We start from the raw sequence: 17,923 nt of genomic DNA, 5'->3' as shown, positions 1-17,923 counted from the left end.
GTGTTCGTTATATTTTCCTTCATTGGTCAGTACATTTACAGGAAATAAAAACCAAAAGAACTGCAGATGATGTAAATCAGGAACAAAATCAAAAGTTGCTAGAAAAGCTCAGTGGGTCTGGCAGCACCTGTGAAGAAAAATCAGAGTTCAATTTCAGGTCCAGTGAGGAACCGAAACATTAACTCTGATCATTCTGCACAGATGCTGCCAGACCTGCTGAGCTTTGCAGCAACTTGTTTCTGTTCACTGAGTATAGGAGCTGAGATGTCATCTGAAGGCTGTGCAGGACATTGATTTGGCCATTTTTGGAATAGTGCATTCAGTTCCAGTCTCCCTACTATGGGAAAGATATTGTTAAAACTGAAAAGGTGCAGAAAATATTTGCAAGGATATTGCCAGGAATGGAGGGTTTGAGCTATTGTGAGAGGCTGAATCGGCGGGGGCATTTTCCCTGGAGCGTCGGAGGCTGAGTGGTGACCATACAGAGGTTTATAAAATCATGAGGAGCATGGATTGGGTGAACAGCCAAGGTCTTTTGCCTGGGGTAGGGAAGTGCAAAACCGGAGGGTATAGGTTGAGGGTGAGAGGGGAAAGCTTTAACAAGGATCCGACAGGCAACTTTTTTCACGCAAAGGATGATGCGTGTATGGAATGAGCTGCCAGAGGAGGTGGTGGAGGCTGATACAATAGCAACATTTCAAAGGCATCTGGATGGCTACATGAACAGGAAGGGTTTAAGAGGGATGTGGGCCAAATGCTGTCAAATGGGGCTAGATTACTTTAAGATATCTGGCCAGCTTGGGCAAGCTGAACTGAAAGAAACAAAAACCAAAACAACTGTGGATGCTGTAAATCAGGAACAAAAACAAAGTTGCTGGAAAAGCTCAGCAGGTCTGGCAGCAACTGTAAAGGAGAAAACAGAGTTAACGTTTCGGATCTGGTGACCCTTCCTCAGAACTGAAGGGTCTGTTTCCGTGCTGTATCTCTCTATGACTTTATGATAAGTTAAGTGTCTGCATCTGACTGCAAAAGTATTTGTCCAATAATATTAAAATGCCAGATCAAACATACCTAAGTCACCCCAAATTAGATTAAAAATGTAATTTTGTGCCCTGCAGGGTGTTTTCCAACATTAAACACTTCTTGTTAAAAAATATATTCATGAATAGATAGTACATATTGTCCTTCTGGTATCAAGCAGCATAGATATTATTTCCTAGCCATATCCTTCGGAGCATTATTTGTAAAATTTTTGTAGAGATTCATAATTCAGATGTATTTCTAAAATACTTAGCATCACATCAGGTTAGATGCATGTCAAGACAACACATTGTCAGACTTTTAGACAGACGCAATGACATCACCTGACTCCCCATCATTTTTCATAGGTTAATTGATGTGGTGAAAAGAAACCACGACTTGACCAGGCTGCTCCACAGCCAGTGGACTCTTAATTGACTCAAGTGGGACCTTCCCCATGCCCTGTCTCACCTCCCATCAGGGAGGATGTCTTACCTTCCGGGACTGATGGTCAATCAAATCTCACAACCACTGTTGAGCCTGGGACCTTCCAGAAGGAGCAGCATTGAGCTGCACATAAAGGGAAGCCCTGGGCAGACTGGCTGGACTTGCTGAGGAGCAGGGGTGATGGGGGTGGCATGCAGATTTAGCAGATGGACTGGGGCATGTGGGTTGGCAGACGACTGAAGAAGGATCAACAATAGGCTGCAGGTGCCCAAATCAGTGGCACTACGCTCCCACCTCCATAGCCTGGCAACAAGGGTGCCAACATGCAGCTTTAGCACCTGACAGTCCAGATAAATTCCCAAAAGTAGCACAAGGATGCCCTTAATTGGCTGTTAATTGACCACACAAGGGCATCAGTCTGCCCACAGGTGAGCTGATTTTTTGATGCCTCCACTGTCATGAGTAAAATTTCATCAGAGATGGATAGGTAAGAGGTATCCTACATCCATTATGATGCCCCATTTTCAGTCCCAGTCCTATACCCATTAACCTCACCTGTGGGGTGAGGGGGATCTGTTATTCATAACATTCCAACTGTTTCTTGCTCTTGAGCTCCCCAATTCATCTCATACCTCTGCATTCTCAACCTATCACTGTGCAAATGAAATGAATTATAGAGCTAAAAACGAAAACTGAATTTATTTTCTGCTGCAAAATTTAATTCCAATCAATTGCTCATCTGACTCAAAGTTATTAGTGTACATTTCAAAACTAAACATGAAATTAAATGCATCAGGAGAAGCAATATGGATTGAGAACTTGCCTTGATAGGTTTGTTGTGACATGGACATCCTTATGAGAGTAGCTTTAGCTTAATATGTATCCTTACACCATCAATTTAATGCAGGCAATCATCCATTCTCTACCGTAAACAACAGTGGATTATATAAATTTGGAGCCAACACAGGCCTGGCAGATCTGAGTTATGTTGGTAACTCTCACATCATTCATTGATGAAAACAAACACACACACACACACACACACACACACACACACACACACACAGACACACACACACACACACACACACACACACACACGAAGAGAAAATCACTGCTTAGATTAAAAATATCCAATATTTGGTTTAGAACTCTCCTGAATGGTCCATAAAGATGTTATTTAATGCAGAAGCAAAAGGTTATTCATTGATGTGGGATACGACTAGCACATTTATTTTGACATTTCAAACTGAATCAAAATTACACTATGCCTTTGAATGTATGTACTGAAATATTGCATATAGAATTGACACATCTAGTGAACAATGAACCTTTGAAACATTTGAAAATATTTGTAAAAGCAATTCCATCCAAATATATGAAAAAAACTAGCAGAAGGAGGCCATAAGGCCCTTTGAGCCTGCTCTGCCATTAGATAAGGTCGTGGCAGATCTGATTATAAACTCAAATCCATATTCCTGCCTCCCCCAACAATCTTTCGCACACTTCTCTCTTAAGAATATCCAGACTCTGGTCCGACTGCCTTTTCAGTGAAAGTGTTTTAAACACTCTTAGCCCTCTGAGAAATAAACTCACCTCATCTCTATTTTCAATGAGTAAGCACTTATTTTGAAACAACAATCTCTCTAAATTCTCCCTTAAGAGAAAACATCCTCTCCCCACCTACCCTGCCAAGACTCCTCAAGATATTATCAACTCAGATTAGTTAATTAAGATCTTATTGTTCTGAATTCCTCAAGCCACAAACCTGGCATGTCCAATCCTTTGTCATAAGACGCCTATCTATTCCTCTCTGATGAAGGGTCTCGGCCCGAAACGTCAGCTTTTGTGCTCCTGAGATGCTGCTTGGCCTGCTGTGTTCATCCAGCCTCACATTTTATTATCTATCTATTCCAAGCATTGGTCTGCTAAATCTTCACAGGATTGTTTCCAACACATTTACATCCTGTTTTAAATAAGGTGGCCAGTACTGTGCACAGTACTCCACATGTGGTTTTATTAATGCACAAAGTATAACCCCACTAACCATAGTATGCAATTCCCCTTATAATAACTGTTTATATTTAGAAGAATGAGAATTAGTACCACATTACAAAGAACAGGAGTGCAATGAAAAGCCTATAATGTTGCCACACACAGCACCATCTTAAGAACAAATCTTATGTACAAAAGATAGAGAAAATAAAGAAAAAAGTTACACTACATTACAGATATACACACTGCAGGAGAATAGGAAACAAAGACAAAACAATAGACATTACAGGCTTTCTATAAGGTCTTCCACGTGGTCTGACTGGGTGCCAGCAGTTCCCAAACATGGGCCATCTTTGCTCTGGACAACTGGCACATGAGGAAAAAGACAGTAAAAACAACACGAGGGACAAAAAAATACTAGAAACAAGAAAGAGAAAGGACAGAGTGAACAAGCTCCTTTAAGAGACAGTTAGAGCATCCTACTCCAGAGATAACTTTGCTCCAGATTTCCTGGAAAGGTTCAGCACAATTTAATGCACAAGAGTAACACTGCCACATTCTTTTCAAAGAAAAGTTGCGTGTAACTGATTTACATTTGTTTATTGTTGAAACAGCACTGCACGCTGATTTCTTGGACAATTCATGTATTTTCCAAGATATATTCATTAAATTCTTCTGCTGCTTATTTACAGTTCTCTGTTCCTGCAGAACATAAGGGATTAACTGGTACAGTGTTCTCTGGATCGAACTAAACCACCTTTAGTCTAAATGCATCCAAAACCTTTTGACCCACATTCACCCTTAACATGTTCGGAAGAACTAAACCACATGAATTGTTTTTTTTGCCAATGGTTGCAGCAATGCTGTGAATAATAATTGATGTGGAGAGGGGCAAACAATTCTGAAAACAGTATACGCAACAGAAGACAGCATCCCTTTGCTATTGTCACTAATTGTGCTGTTGCATTTACACTTACTTTATGCCAGGTTTTTACATTCCAAAAAAAGAACAGAAACAAAATTAGCACAAGCTCCATGGACAAGATTGCCAATGACATCAGATGAGGTTTGGCTGACTTCTACACAAGTATCATCTGGGATGCTCTGGGACTTGAGTTTTCAAAATTGTTTACTTCAGTTCCATTTTTTTTTGCTGGATGGCAATATTGAGCACATAGCAGGCATACATGTTAAATCAAAAATTTATACAAGACAACAAGGTGTACAGCTGGATGAACACAGCAGACAAGCAGCATCTTAGGAGCAGGAAAGCTGATATCTCGGGTCTAGACCCTTCATCAGAAATGCATTTCTGGTGAAGAGTCTAGGCCCGAAATGTCAGCTTTCCTACTCCTCTGATACTGCTTGGCCTGCTGTGTTCATCCAGCTGTACACCTTGTTGTCTCAGATTCTCCAGCATCTGCAGTTCCTATTATCTCTGATACAAATTTATACAAGTGGCTTATTTTTGGGGGAAGGGTGTATTTAGCATAAGCAGGTACTTTGAAAGATTCCAAATCAAGTGAAGGGGACGATGTGTTTGCTTGATGTGGATTGAACAAACTCTTCCCATTGGTCAATTCAACTTAACTTAGGTTCAGAAAATCTAGGTCAAGATGTGCAAAATTGAACTAGGAGAATCTTTCTTTTCAGTCGGGATAACCTTGGACTGTAACCACCAAACCCTGGTTTCCCAGATTGATTCCTTCTGCTTCTCTAGCTAAGATTATCCTGGTCATTGGCACATTCCCTAGGATTCAAAATGAATGGAATAAATCGAACAATTAGCTAAACTGATTTGTCGTTCACAGTGCCCAGGAACACCACAGATCTGCAAGTTGTAGAAGTCACAGCAACAAGTTTACCCCAGCCGATTTTATGTTCCAAATTTCTTTCACTTGACATCTTATTTCAACCCGAAAACAAATCACTTACGTGTTGCTGAATAGGTTTCATATGCAAATAAAGTGCATCCAGGCCAGCAACAGACATTCAAAACAACTCCGTCAACTGTCAGATTTTCATGAAATAACTAAAAGTAAACAACTGAAATTATGAAGAACTTACCTGCAGTAATAAAAACAATTTCTTCAGATATTGCTACCCCCAGATCATTGCTGGCAAAACAACGATATTTTCCCTGAAAACTCTTCAAATTTCCATTGCTGTTTTTGATTACGAATGTTCCTGAGTTTGTGGTTGCGGTCACTCGGGGATCCTGGGATGGAACGTATTCTTTGCCATCCTTAGTCCAGGTAAAGCTATAAAACAAAATATTTCCTGAATTATCCAACATATAGAATACCTTGTCTTCCCAAATTTCAAATTCATCCGTTTAACACTCAGAAAAGATTTTCCACAGAGCAAAGAGGATTTATTAAATGGGTGAAGCTCCAATGAAATTTGTATTTCATTCACTTGGTTTCCTGCTTATGCTTTTTAGTGCTAAAATAGCATGGATAGAATAAATAAAACTCTCAAAAACCAGAGTTATCCTCATTTCCATTGAAACTGAGTGTATGAAAATAAAACAAATTGAAAATAATTTGAGTGAAAATTGCATCAAAATATGGGTGAACCAAAGAATAAAAGCAGAAACATATGGACATTTTAATGTCCTCAAAAGTTAAAAAGAACACTCTTTTTTTGCATCTGCCACTATTTAAATAGGTAGTTTGGGATAGGAATGAAGCATTTGTCCCCTCAAACTTGCTTCACTCTTTATTGAGATCATGGCTAATCCAAATATAACCAAGCTGTTTTAACATACTAAATGCAATGTGTGAAAAGTGCAATGCTTTATTACGATGGTAATAACTGAAAAAAAATGAAGAACAGCATTTTAAATGAGCTCTTCATTAAAAACTAACATAAAAATTTTACACTCCTCCGTTTTGCTTGATCTGTTATCACGACTTACAACCATTGCTGATTCAACCACAGCCAAAAATATAAACCGCCAACATGATAGGCTTTGATCCAGAAGCAGTATGTATATTTGAAAGAAATTTTTCAGAGTTTGCAGTGATTGTAAAGGGATTTTTTTTTGTGGAGGAAGAAATATAGGCACAGGTGACCTGGTTACCCTTGGCTTTGAAGTGATACTGACAACATGGATTTAAAATGTGGAGAGTGTGTGGCATTCAGACAAGGAGCAAGAGTGAGGGGGCAGTGAGTAAACCAAGACAAAGAGTTGGATGCCTAATTGGTCAGAAAATAGAGGCTTCTGCTGTAATTTCTTTCACCTCCAAATGGTTGTGCCTAGAATCAGCAATGTCATGTGAAGGAAACAAGAGATTGGGCACAGCCACATTGACATGACTGACAGAAGCGAAGTATCTAAATGCTCCCGAAAGCTGTGAGCTGTTATGTGGAAGGCAGCAAGGGAAGAACCCTGTTCACTCAAAAGCATCTCTCTGCAAAGAGTCAGCTAAGGGCTTGAGAAAAAAAGACTGGAATTCCCTCCATTATCATCAAAGCTGGAAAGAGTTTTGCGGCTGTAACTATTATTAGGCTAGTGGAGTTGATTGTTTGGAGAAGGCACAAGGTCCATTGCATCACCAATTCCAAGTTGAACTTAAGTATTGCACAATTTACAATGCTTCTGATCAAGTTACAAAGTGAATTATTCTTCTGTAATTTCTTCATTTGCTTCTTTTATGACTCACAGAATTCAACAGGGATAGTAATACGATTAGTACCTGCCCTAACTGATTCACCTGGAAGACAATTATTTTATCATAGTGCAAACAGATTCACACTCCTGACTTTGAGTGATATTGCTTTCTGCTCTAATGTTAATGATTCATGGTGAGATGCAGCTCAAACACTGATAGCTCTGTAGATGTCCTGTGGACATTAACCGTGCAGGACAATGGCAGCAGAAAAACAAAGCCTGTTTGCCGTCATTTGGAATTTTCTGGGAATTCTTCATTGTAATTATGGGCTGAGAATTGTGCATCCAGCACCCACTCTGCCACCCAACCAGGAAATTTGTGAATAATTGACTTATGTTCATTTTATTTTGAAACATTCTTTTAAATTTGTACATATTAGCACTGTTTCCAAAATTGATTCACTGAAAACTATTACAAGCCATTTACAACAGTTTCATCACTGTAGAAATTCCCAGTCCATGGTTGAGTCTTTTGTATTTATGTAAACAATAGATTTATGACCCAAAATTTAGGTGCAGGATGATCTAAAGACACATTTAGAAATACTTTTGGACTTTGAAGGTAATTTTCTTCTGAATACCTTTTTCAAAATTTCTGACTGAAACTTACACAATACTTAGCCAAAACTGTGTTAATCTTTGTGCATCTGTAATGTTTTTGAGTATCTGGCCTCACAATTTATTTACTAGGGGTAAGGAGCTGGAAAGGGCTTTCCAACTGATGCCTGTTTAATCTCAGAAGAAGAAAGGCAGCAGCAGAAACAGGAGATTCAAGTTGAGGCACTAACACAGGAGGCAGTTTCAATATCACTTCTGACAGTACCGTGCATACATTTATTTCACATTGCTGGTTTATATTCTTGAGGAAGAAAATTGTCTTTTCCAGAAATTTCAGTCTGAGTTTCCAATGACAAGATCAATGAGCAAACTGACATAAATCCTGGCAGAACTTTACTCTAAGTGCAAACCAATAAATGCACAGCCAAGTGAGATATATGAATTGAGGAAAACTATATTGTTTTGAGATGGCAGTTTAATCTGTTGCACCTTCCTTGCACAGAGAGCAGCATCAGCCTGTTTCGTATGAATAACGTTTTTCATTCATCTCAAATCTCCAATTTCTTGCTAATCTCTGTCTTACTGTTCATCTTCCATCCTTTTATGATTGATATTCTTCTTTCTGTTGCAATCATTTTTCTGCCACCATTTGTGTATCTTTCTTATTTGCTCATTTTTGTCGCAACTTTTTCCCTACGTCTCACTCTTAAATGTTGCTTTGTCCTTTAGAATAGACTGTTAACCAGGATCTGATGCTTTCATTTTTGTTCCTCACAGCTACAGTTATACAGCAATGGAACAGTTACATTGAATATTAAGCACTTTACTAAGTTGGAAGAGGGCTGTTACAGAACATGTACCTACCTGTTGCTATTTTTAAAGTGACAGGGAGGGAGAAGAAATTTAATGTTTATGACTGACTGCAGATCAAGAATGGACTACAAAACTGAATTTGCTTGAAGAGATTTTGTCATAAAAATATATTAAGGCATTGCTTTAGTTATTCTGTTGTTTTATACTGAGTGTGAAATCCAACCACTTCACATGCTACAAAATCTTACTTGTACATAGGTAGGACAATGTTTTAGGCCTCACAGGCAAGCACCAGATGCAAAGACTTTCAGAGTAAAACTATTTGGCAAAATAGACACAAATTTGTTCACGAGTAATTCAGTGATCTAAATGAATGGCATGACACAAATCAGCACTGGAAACACTTACTTCGGTGCTGGGTTTCCTCTGGCTTCACACTTGATAATGAAATCGTCTGTTGGATATACAACATGCCTCTTAGGCGACTGGACGGTTATAGTCGGAGGTTGCTGAACTGAAGGAATATTGTCAAGTTTACAATGAGTTAGGTCACCAGAATGAAATAAAAAGCTCAAGCAAAGTTCAAAATAAGTTAACCAGTCCAATTAACAGTCAGATAATTCTTCAATAAAGGCATATATGATCTGAATTCAAATACCACATGCATAATTGACATTTTTGAGTTTAAGTTGCAGAAACATTCATGGCCCGATCATGGTAATGAAGTTTTAATGAGTATTGTTGTTCATCTGTTTCCCAGAGTTATCATTTAAAGATGGGCAAAAATAATTTGAAACTGCTGCATGTAATGTCATGGTTGTAATTCCCTTAATTTATCTTATTACAGCACTTTAAAAAAAAATCAATTCCTTGGTTTACTTTTAAAACCAAAGATTATGGGAGGAAAGATGCATGAGAATGTTTCCTTTTAATGTCTAATCATGGTGATCCTAATAATACTTGTAGCATGAAACACCAAAGTAGTTTATCACTGAGACACTTGAAGAGACATCAATAGACACTTGAAGACACAACAATAGATCAATCAATACAAATACTATGTGTGGCCTATTATGAAAATTAAAGCCATTCTTTTTACAAGAGCAACACTAGGGAATATTTGGATTTCTATGGATGAGTGAATCACGATGGACTAAGTGAGTGTCCTGATTGTGAATGTCTTATGATCTTTTAAACAAACATTTGTAATTAACATGTTAATCATTGGTACAAAAAGAGAAGCAGGAGCCAGAGAATCCTTTGTCATTTTTAAATCTACGACTATATTTGTTTCATGTTGAATTAGAATGAAGCTGTATCTTCAGTGCAAATATCTTCAATGCAGTAGAAATGTTATTTTTCTTCGCCTTGCTGTAAAACTGCACTATAATGTGCACAACATACATCTGTCCTCCATTCTTTAAGCATGAATTTGGGATAAGCTTTGACTTTCAAATATTTAATTGGTTAGTGTATTTTTTTTTCCTTATTCATGTGATATAGGCATCACTGGTTAGCATTTGTTGTCCAACCCCATTTGCTTTGAGAAGATGGTAACAAGCTATCTTTTTGAGCCACTGCAGGCCAGGTGCTGAAGGTAGATTCACAGAACCATTAGGAAGAGAATGTCAGGATTTTCATCTAATAACACTGAAGGAACAGTTAAGATGTTGAATGGCTTGGAGGGGAGTTGCAGGTGTTGGTGTTCCCTTGTATCTGGTACCTTTGTACTTCTGAGAATATATGACAATAGGTTTGCAAGGTGCTAAGCAGCCTGGATGTATTTCTGAAACATATCTTGAAGATAGTACACAAAGTTGCTCTTGAGCATTGATGATAGAGGGACTGGATGCCCGTAGATGTGGTGTCAATCAAGTGGATGATGGTGCCAAACTCAATGAGTGTTGTGAGAGCTATACTCGTCCAGGCAAAAGGGGGAATATTCCAACACACTCCTGATATGTGTTTTGTAAACGGCAGACAAGTTTTGGGGAGTCAGGGTTTTCATCACAATTAAGAATCATTTCATGATTACAGCAACTAGCTTTCCATTGCAAATCTTAACAATCAAATTTAAATTCTGTCTGCTGTCATGCTTCTAAATGAATATTTGTCCCAGACCATTAGTCTGAATCTCCAGATTACAAGCCCAAAGACATTATCACAATGCAACCATCTCCCTCAAGGTCTCATGCTTTTAGTCATACTTTGAGCATTTTTGCAAACAAAGTGTTTAAGTTTTATCACTTCCCATGGTGAACTTATGTTTCTAAGCTCTGGTTCACAAGTTTTTCTTTCGGTATTTCTGTTCATACTTGCCTTGAAACTTACTGGTCTTTTGGCCTGGAATCATTTACTCCCCACTGTCCAGTTTAAAAGATTTCCTTTTCTGCTTCAACATTTATCACAGATAACTTTGTAACTTGTAAGTTTTGGGTGTACTGTTACACCCTACCCTTCCTACTACTCTAGGATTTGCAGTTACCCATGATAGCAAGCCTTTAACTTACTTCCATGATCTGCAAAGTTTTATGTAAAAATCAAGTAAAGAACTAAAATAGAGATGCTGGGCCAGATGATGGGTTGCAACAGCATAATGTGATTGTTAGTGGGCCCCACTATGGTTCATAGTGACCACATTTGTAGCAAGTGTTGGTTGCCTCACAAACTCTAATTCAGAGTCGATGAGCTGGAGTCTGGGCTTCAAACACCGCAACATGTCAGAGAAGGGGAGAATTACTAAGATGCTGTTTTTCAGAGACTATCACGAATTTAGTCTTTATTCAAGGACACGAGGATGCTTCTACAAGCGAAGCAGGTAGAGGGATCTAGAAGGTAGTGCTGAAGGAGTGTCCATCCTTGTGCTTCTCTGACAGGTTTAAGATTCTTTCTCCCTGTGTGGAGGAGAGTCAGGACTGTAGGGAGGCTGAGCAAACTGACCAGATCACCATGGTACAGGGAGCCATTCAAGAGAACGGAGAAATGAGTAATGTTGTTATAATCGGGACAGTACAGTCAGGGGAATAGACACTTTAGTCTGTGGTCAGGACTGAGAATCCCGAAGACTGCTTTACCTGCCTGGTATCCGGGTTCAGGATATTTCGTCGGGGCTGCACAGGAAATTGGGGGAGTGAGGTAAGTCATACTCCATGTAGGCACCAATGGCATAGGTAGGAGGAGGAAAGGCGCTCTGCTGAGGCAATATGAGTAGCTGGGGACTAACTTTAAAAAATGAAGAAGTAAATAATCTCCAAGATTACTACCTGAGCCAAGATTGAATTGGCACAGGGTCAAAAAGGTTAAAGAGGTAAATGCAAGGCTCAAAGATTGGTGTGGGATAATCGGGTTCAAATTCATGCGATATTGGCATCAGTACTGCAGAAGGAGAGAACTGTTCCGATGGGATGAGCTCCACCTGAATCACGCTGGGACCAGAATCCTGGTGAATTGCATAACTAGGGGTATGGATATGGCTTTAAACTAAATCGTGGGTAAATGAATTCAGTTGCATGAAAAATCATAGAAAATGTTAATGGGAGCCGTGTTAGGCAGAGGTTATTAAGGTTTCCAGAACAAGTAATAGGACAGCAAGTATGGAAAAGGTCAGGAATCTAATTTTCGGTACTGCAGATGAGGAGACAACTAAGACAAGGGGTGGGGGAACATTCAACTCAAGACAGGGGGTATTGTACACAGAGAACACAAAATAAGGAAGATCAGCTTGTAGTGTAGACTGAAATTGGCAGGTACAATGTGAGAGTGCCAGAGAGAGGTTGCTACAAGGTGATTAGGGCTGGGAACTAAATATTCAAGAAAATAAAGCAGCAAAGAGAATAAGTGTGCAAGAAAGGAACAATTGCAATAATCATGGGGGACTTCAAAATGCAAGTGGACTGGGAAAATCAGGTTGGTAGTGGGTCTCAAGAAAATAAATTTCTGGAATGTCTGCGAGGTGGATTTTTGGAGCAAATTGTGGTCAAGCCCACGAGGGAACCGGCAATTCTGAGTTCGGTGATGTGGAATGACACAGACTTGATTCAGGACCCTATGTGAAGGATCTGTGAGGGAGCAGTGACCATAATATGACAGAATTCACCCTGCAGTTTGAAAGGGAGAAGCTGGAATCAGGTGTAGCCATTTTACAATTGATGATGGTAACTGAGAATACATGATGCAGGAGCTGGCCAGAGCTGATGGGAAGGAAAGCCTCACACTCAACAACTTCTCTTTTGACTCCTCCCACTTCCTACAGACTAAGGGGGTGGCCATGGGCACCCGCATGGGCCCCAGCTATGCCTGCCTCTTTGTAGGTTACGTGGAACAGTCCCTCTTCCGCACCTACACAGGCCCCAAACCCCACCCCAAGTTGTTGAGTGTGAGGACGAGTTCAGCTAGGCGGATGAGAGTGTCGGTGGAGGGGGTATCAATGTGGACTTCACCAGTTTCAAAATCTCCCCTTCCCCTACTGCATCCCTAAACCAGCCCAGTTCATCCCCTCCCCCCACTGCACCACACAACCAGCACAGCTCTTCCCCCCCCACCCACTGCATCCCAAAACCAGTCCAACCTGTCTCTGCCTCCCTAACCGGCTCTTCCTCTCACCCATCCCTTCCTCCCACCCCAAGCCGCACCCCCAGCTACCTACTAACCTCATCCCACCTCCTTGACCTGTCCGTCTTCCCTGGACTGACCTATCCCCTCCCTACCTCCCCACCTACACCCTCTCCACCTATCTTCTTTACTCTCCATCTTCGGTCCGCCTCCCCCTCTCTCCCTATTTATTCCAGTTCCCTCCCCCCATCCCCCTCTCTGATGAAGGGTCTAGGCCCGAAACGTCAGCTTTTGTGCTCCTGAGATGCTGCTTGGCCTGCTGTGTTCATCCAGCCTCACATTTTATTATCGAGAAACCGTATAATGTGGTTGAAGATTACTGGGAAGCCAGAGGATTCAGAAGCCTTTAAAAACTAACAGAGGATATCTCAAAAGGCAGTAAGGTGGGGAGAAGATGAAATCAGAGATTAAGCTAGCTAGTCATGTAAAAGAATATTGCAACAGCTTTTGTTTTAAGATTTCTAGGAGGGAAGAGCAAAGCAAGAGTGAACACTGGACCACTGGAAAATGAGGCTGCAGAAATAATAATAGGAAACAAAGAAATGGTAGAGGGGCTGAATAGATGCATCCCATCAGTTCTCACAGTGGAACACACCAGCAGCATACGTCGAGAGTCGCAGGGCACAGAGGTGAATGCAGTGGCCACGACTAAGGTAAAGGTGTTGGGGAACTGAAAGAGATGAACTACACACCAGAGTTCTGAAAGAGATAGTTTAGGAGATTGCAGAGGCATTGATGGCGATCTTAGAGGAATTACTGGAGTCAGGGAGGGTCCCAGGGGACTGGAATATGGCCAATATAACACCCCTGTTTAAGAAGCGAGGGAGACAGAAGACTGAAAACTATAGGCTGGTTAGCCTAAATTCAGTCATTAGTACGATTTGAGAGTGCATTCCTGAGGATAAGATTGCTGAGTGCTTGCATGGTAAAATAGGCTTGAGTCAACAAGTTATGCAAAGGACACCGAGCCAACTTGATCTATTTGGATTTCCAGAAGGTGTTTGACAAAGGGCCAGACAGAAATCTGTGAAGTAAGATAAAAGCCCATGGTATCAGAGGCAAAGTATGGTCATGGATAAAGAGATCTGCTGTGTGGCAGACACTGGAATAAAGGGCCTTTTCCTGGATGGCAACCAATTTCTAGCAGAGTTCCACAGGCGTCTGCATTAGGATGAGAACTATTCATATTATATATTAGCAATCTGGATGAATGAATTCAGGGCATTTTGCTAAGCTTCCAGATGATGCAAAGATTGGTCGAGGAAGGGGATAACAAAGTGTGGAGCTGAATGAACACAGCAGGCCAAGCAGCGTCTTAGGAGCACAAAAGGTGATGTTTCAGGCCTAGAACCTTCATCAGAAAACCTAAGATGCTGCTTGGCCTGCTGTGCTCATCCAGCTCCACACATTGTTATCTCAGATTCTCCAGCATCAGCAGTTCCCATTATCTTTGGTGGAGAAAGGGGTGGAATTAAGGAAGCAAGGAGGCTGCAGAAGGACTTGGACAGGCTGGGAGAGTGGGAAAAGATGTGGCAGATAGAATACAGTGTGGAGTTGTATGAGATTATGCACTTTGCAAACAGCAAGAATAGAGGTGTAGACTATTTTCTAAATCGGGAAAGGCTTCAGAAATCTGAAGCACATAGGGATTTGGGAGTCCTAGTTCAGGATTGTCTTAAAGTTAGCCTGCAGGTGCACTTGACAGTTAGGAAGCCAAATGCAATTTTAACATTCATTTTAAGAGGGCTGGACTTCAAAAGTAGAGTTGCGCTGCTGAGGTTGTATCAGGCTCTGGTCAGGTTGATTTGGGATATTGAATGCAGTTTTGAGCCCTGTATCTGTGGAAGGATGTGCCAGTCTTGGAGGGGGTCCAGAGAAGGTTTACAAGAACGATTCCTGGGAAGGGTTTGTCATGTGTGGAGCAGTTGAGGATTCTGGATCTGTGCTCAGTGGAGTTTAGAAGGCTGAGGGGATCTGATTGAAACTTACACTATAACGAGAAGCCTGGACAGAGTTTTCACTAGCAGGAGAGACTAGGACCCAAGGACTCAGCCTCAGAGTGAAGTGATGACCCTTTTAGAACTGAGATGAGGGGAAATTTCTACAGACAGCAGGTATTGAATCTGTGGAACACGTTGCAGCAGAGGGCAATGCTTGCCAAATTATTCAGTGTATTCAAGAGAGAGATAGAAAGGATCTTCGTTGGTAAGGGAGCCAAGAGCTACAGGGAGAAGGCAGGTAAATGGGGTTGAGAAACATATCACCCATTATGGTGGAGCAGTTTCAATGGGCCAAATGGCATCATTCTAATTCCTATATCTTACATTCTTATGGTTTTTAGTGTGTTAGAAATTAAACATAATTATGAGTCGGATTGAAACAACTTCTTCTTAGTTAAGAGACAATATTAGGCTGTGTGGAAATGCCTGCAAAGTTCTGTGGCAGTGAAATTGTAAGTGTGTCTATGAGGTGGAGTGGATTAAATAATTTGAGCTTCTATCATGAGACAACACAGTTCTTCCTCTTGCCACAGAATCCAACATCTCACTGGTCCCTAGTGGTGCTTTCAAATAGCTGAGCTCAGCAATAAATGGTCAAGAAGTATACATAGTCAAACCGAAACAACTGTGGATGTTGTAAATCAGAAATAAAAACAGAAATCACTGGAAAAGCCCAGCAGGTGTGGCAGCATCTATGAAGAGAAATCAGAGATAACATTTCAGAGGAACAGTTCTGAGGAAGGGTCACTGGATCCGAAATGTTAATACTTAGAATTTACATCAATTGTAAAGAAACTTAACGATTAGATATAAATGGGCTCCCACCCATTCTGGTCACTTGTCTTGATCTTTATTGAGTATAGTTTTCAGATTCCAATGAACGACATGTGTTCTCAAAAGCAATATTCACTTACAACAATTTATGTCTGCACTACAGTTTCAGCAACAACCTTGTCATAATTAAAATAATTAAAAGATGAAAGTATCCATCTGCTCACAACTGAAATTGGATGATTTACAGTGTATTTAGTTTGATCTCATGCCAGCCTGTTACTAGCTATGAAACAGATCATGCTTTAGTGAGGCTTGAAACAAAACTATTATGTTATAAAGATGTTTATTCCCTCTCCTCCCAAAGAATGTGAGCAAAAGGAAGAATTGAGCTTGTAAAATGTTGTGCTGCGAAATTTCACTGAATACTTGATAACTGATAGGAATGGATAGTAGGGGTAGATTCATCTTTTCAGCTAGCCTCAGTAAAAGCTGACTCAAAAGGGATGGTGAAGTAACTGCACGAAGACTGGTATCCTATCAATGCAACAATAGCAAAGGGAGGAAGAACAAGGGGAGGAAAAGGACCTGGAAGAGACAAAAGTAAAGGGGAGCACGTTGAGGGAAAGGGAAGGGATGAACAGAGAAACCTAGAACAGAATGTACGGGATTAGGAATTAACCAAAAGGAAAGGCATCAATTCAATAATGCTGTTCCAAATCAAGCACTGCAGTCATGGATTCTTCTGTCAGCTTGGCTGATTTTTTTTAAATAAAAGGGTTATAATTCTAAGGCTGCCTTCTTAAATCTCCTTATAAAGTTCTCCATCTATGCAGACAGAAATGACTTGGGGGAGGATGCAAGACTCTGCAGATGTCAAGGTGTCTGAAGAATATTAACCTGATTACTTGAAGCTACCTGTTTTAGCTGGGGAAATGGGAAGGTATTTGCAGATTTTCTCCCCAAAAGCGAACTTTAAAGTACTTCATTCAGAACAAGTTTCTCCGTATTTTGAAATGAACCTTGTTACATTGCAGCATCCAACCACATTGAGATATCTGAAAGAATATCATCAGCTCCAGAAGCGTATCTGAATCACCATCTTTTGAAAGGAAGAAATTATAAATCTTGGACAGAGAGAAATGTGAAATTTTACAATGAGTGTATTTCTTCGACATTTAAATTCCAGCACATGCATGGCTAACATGAGCATGAGGAAAGTGAACATTTGTGCCTAAATTTTGTCCTGGGCCTGATATATTTTATTGCAGTACAAAATTCACAATGTGCTGTGTGCTGTGTGTAAATACCAAGTGTTCTTCCTGTCCCCAGTGCTGTGAAGGATGCATTTAGCTTCAATGCCATGGAACACTTCAAGTCATTGGACCATTCCATGTCACCTGTACCTCACTGAAAAATTTGCAAAGAAAACAGCTTTGATCACAAGTCCAACAGGTTGCGGTCAGCATGTAGCATCCTCAAGACCATGCAGATAAAGAAGCCGATTGCCAAAGCCCATTTGGCAGCATACCTCATCACCAGGACTCTCCAGCAAGCACCAAGATGTCGTGTGACTAAAGGCGTGAAGGGCACTACCTGTGAGATCCTTCAGATAAGCCAGGTCAGTTTGTGCCACCACACACTGCCCTTGAAGCAGGGACGTACAGTCTGTCACACACCTCCCACTGAAATGTGCCTTTAGAAAGGAGACGTAGAAAGAGATGTTTGGATTTATCTTGAGGTTCATGCTGAGCAGGTCTGCAACTCAGGACTGTGTGCTCTATGGTCTGTTCCTCAGGACACTCAACAAGATAAACACTGGTTGCATCTAGAAGACCATCAACTTGTTGAAAGACGGTCTTTGGTCTGCCCAAAACCTGTTGGTTTTCCAATGTAAAACATTAACTTTGAGTGTTGCAGCCTGGCAGATTACAAGGTCCAGGACTATGTGCTGAGGAACGCACTAAAGATTGGGGCAGCTGCCAACAAGGTGCAAAAGTGAAAGATCACCATCTAAGGTCTTTCTGCCACA

At 40.6% G+C, this 17,923-nt stretch overlaps 1 protein-coding gene across 14 annotated transcripts in view; it reads right to left on the bottom strand.

Moving 5' to 3' along the window:
* The window catches only part of chl1b (cell adhesion molecule L1-like b), an 818,676-nt gene that overhangs the window by 443,456 nt on the left and 357,297 nt on the right, over window positions 1–17,923 (bottom strand). For all 14 annotated transcript variants that reach the window (XM_059649905.1, XM_059649903.1, XM_059649914.1 and 11 more), the window contains 2 exons: window positions 8,918–9,023; window positions 5,530–5,723 (listed from right to left, as the gene is read on the bottom strand). In XM_059649905.1, coding sequence (XP_059505888.1) covers window positions 5,530–5,723; window positions 8,918–9,023 — 300 coding nt within the window. The remainder of the gene's footprint in view (window positions 1–5,529; window positions 5,724–8,917; window positions 9,024–17,923) is intronic.

The sequence above is a fragment of the Stegostoma tigrinum genome, chromosome 11, assembly GCF_030684315.1.
Source record: "Stegostoma tigrinum isolate sSteTig4 chromosome 11, sSteTig4.hap1, whole genome shotgun sequence".
Lineage (NCBI taxonomy): Eukaryota > Metazoa > Chordata > Chondrichthyes > Orectolobiformes > Stegostomatidae > Stegostoma > Stegostoma tigrinum.
This window is presented reverse-complemented; position numbering and strand designations above follow the sequence as displayed.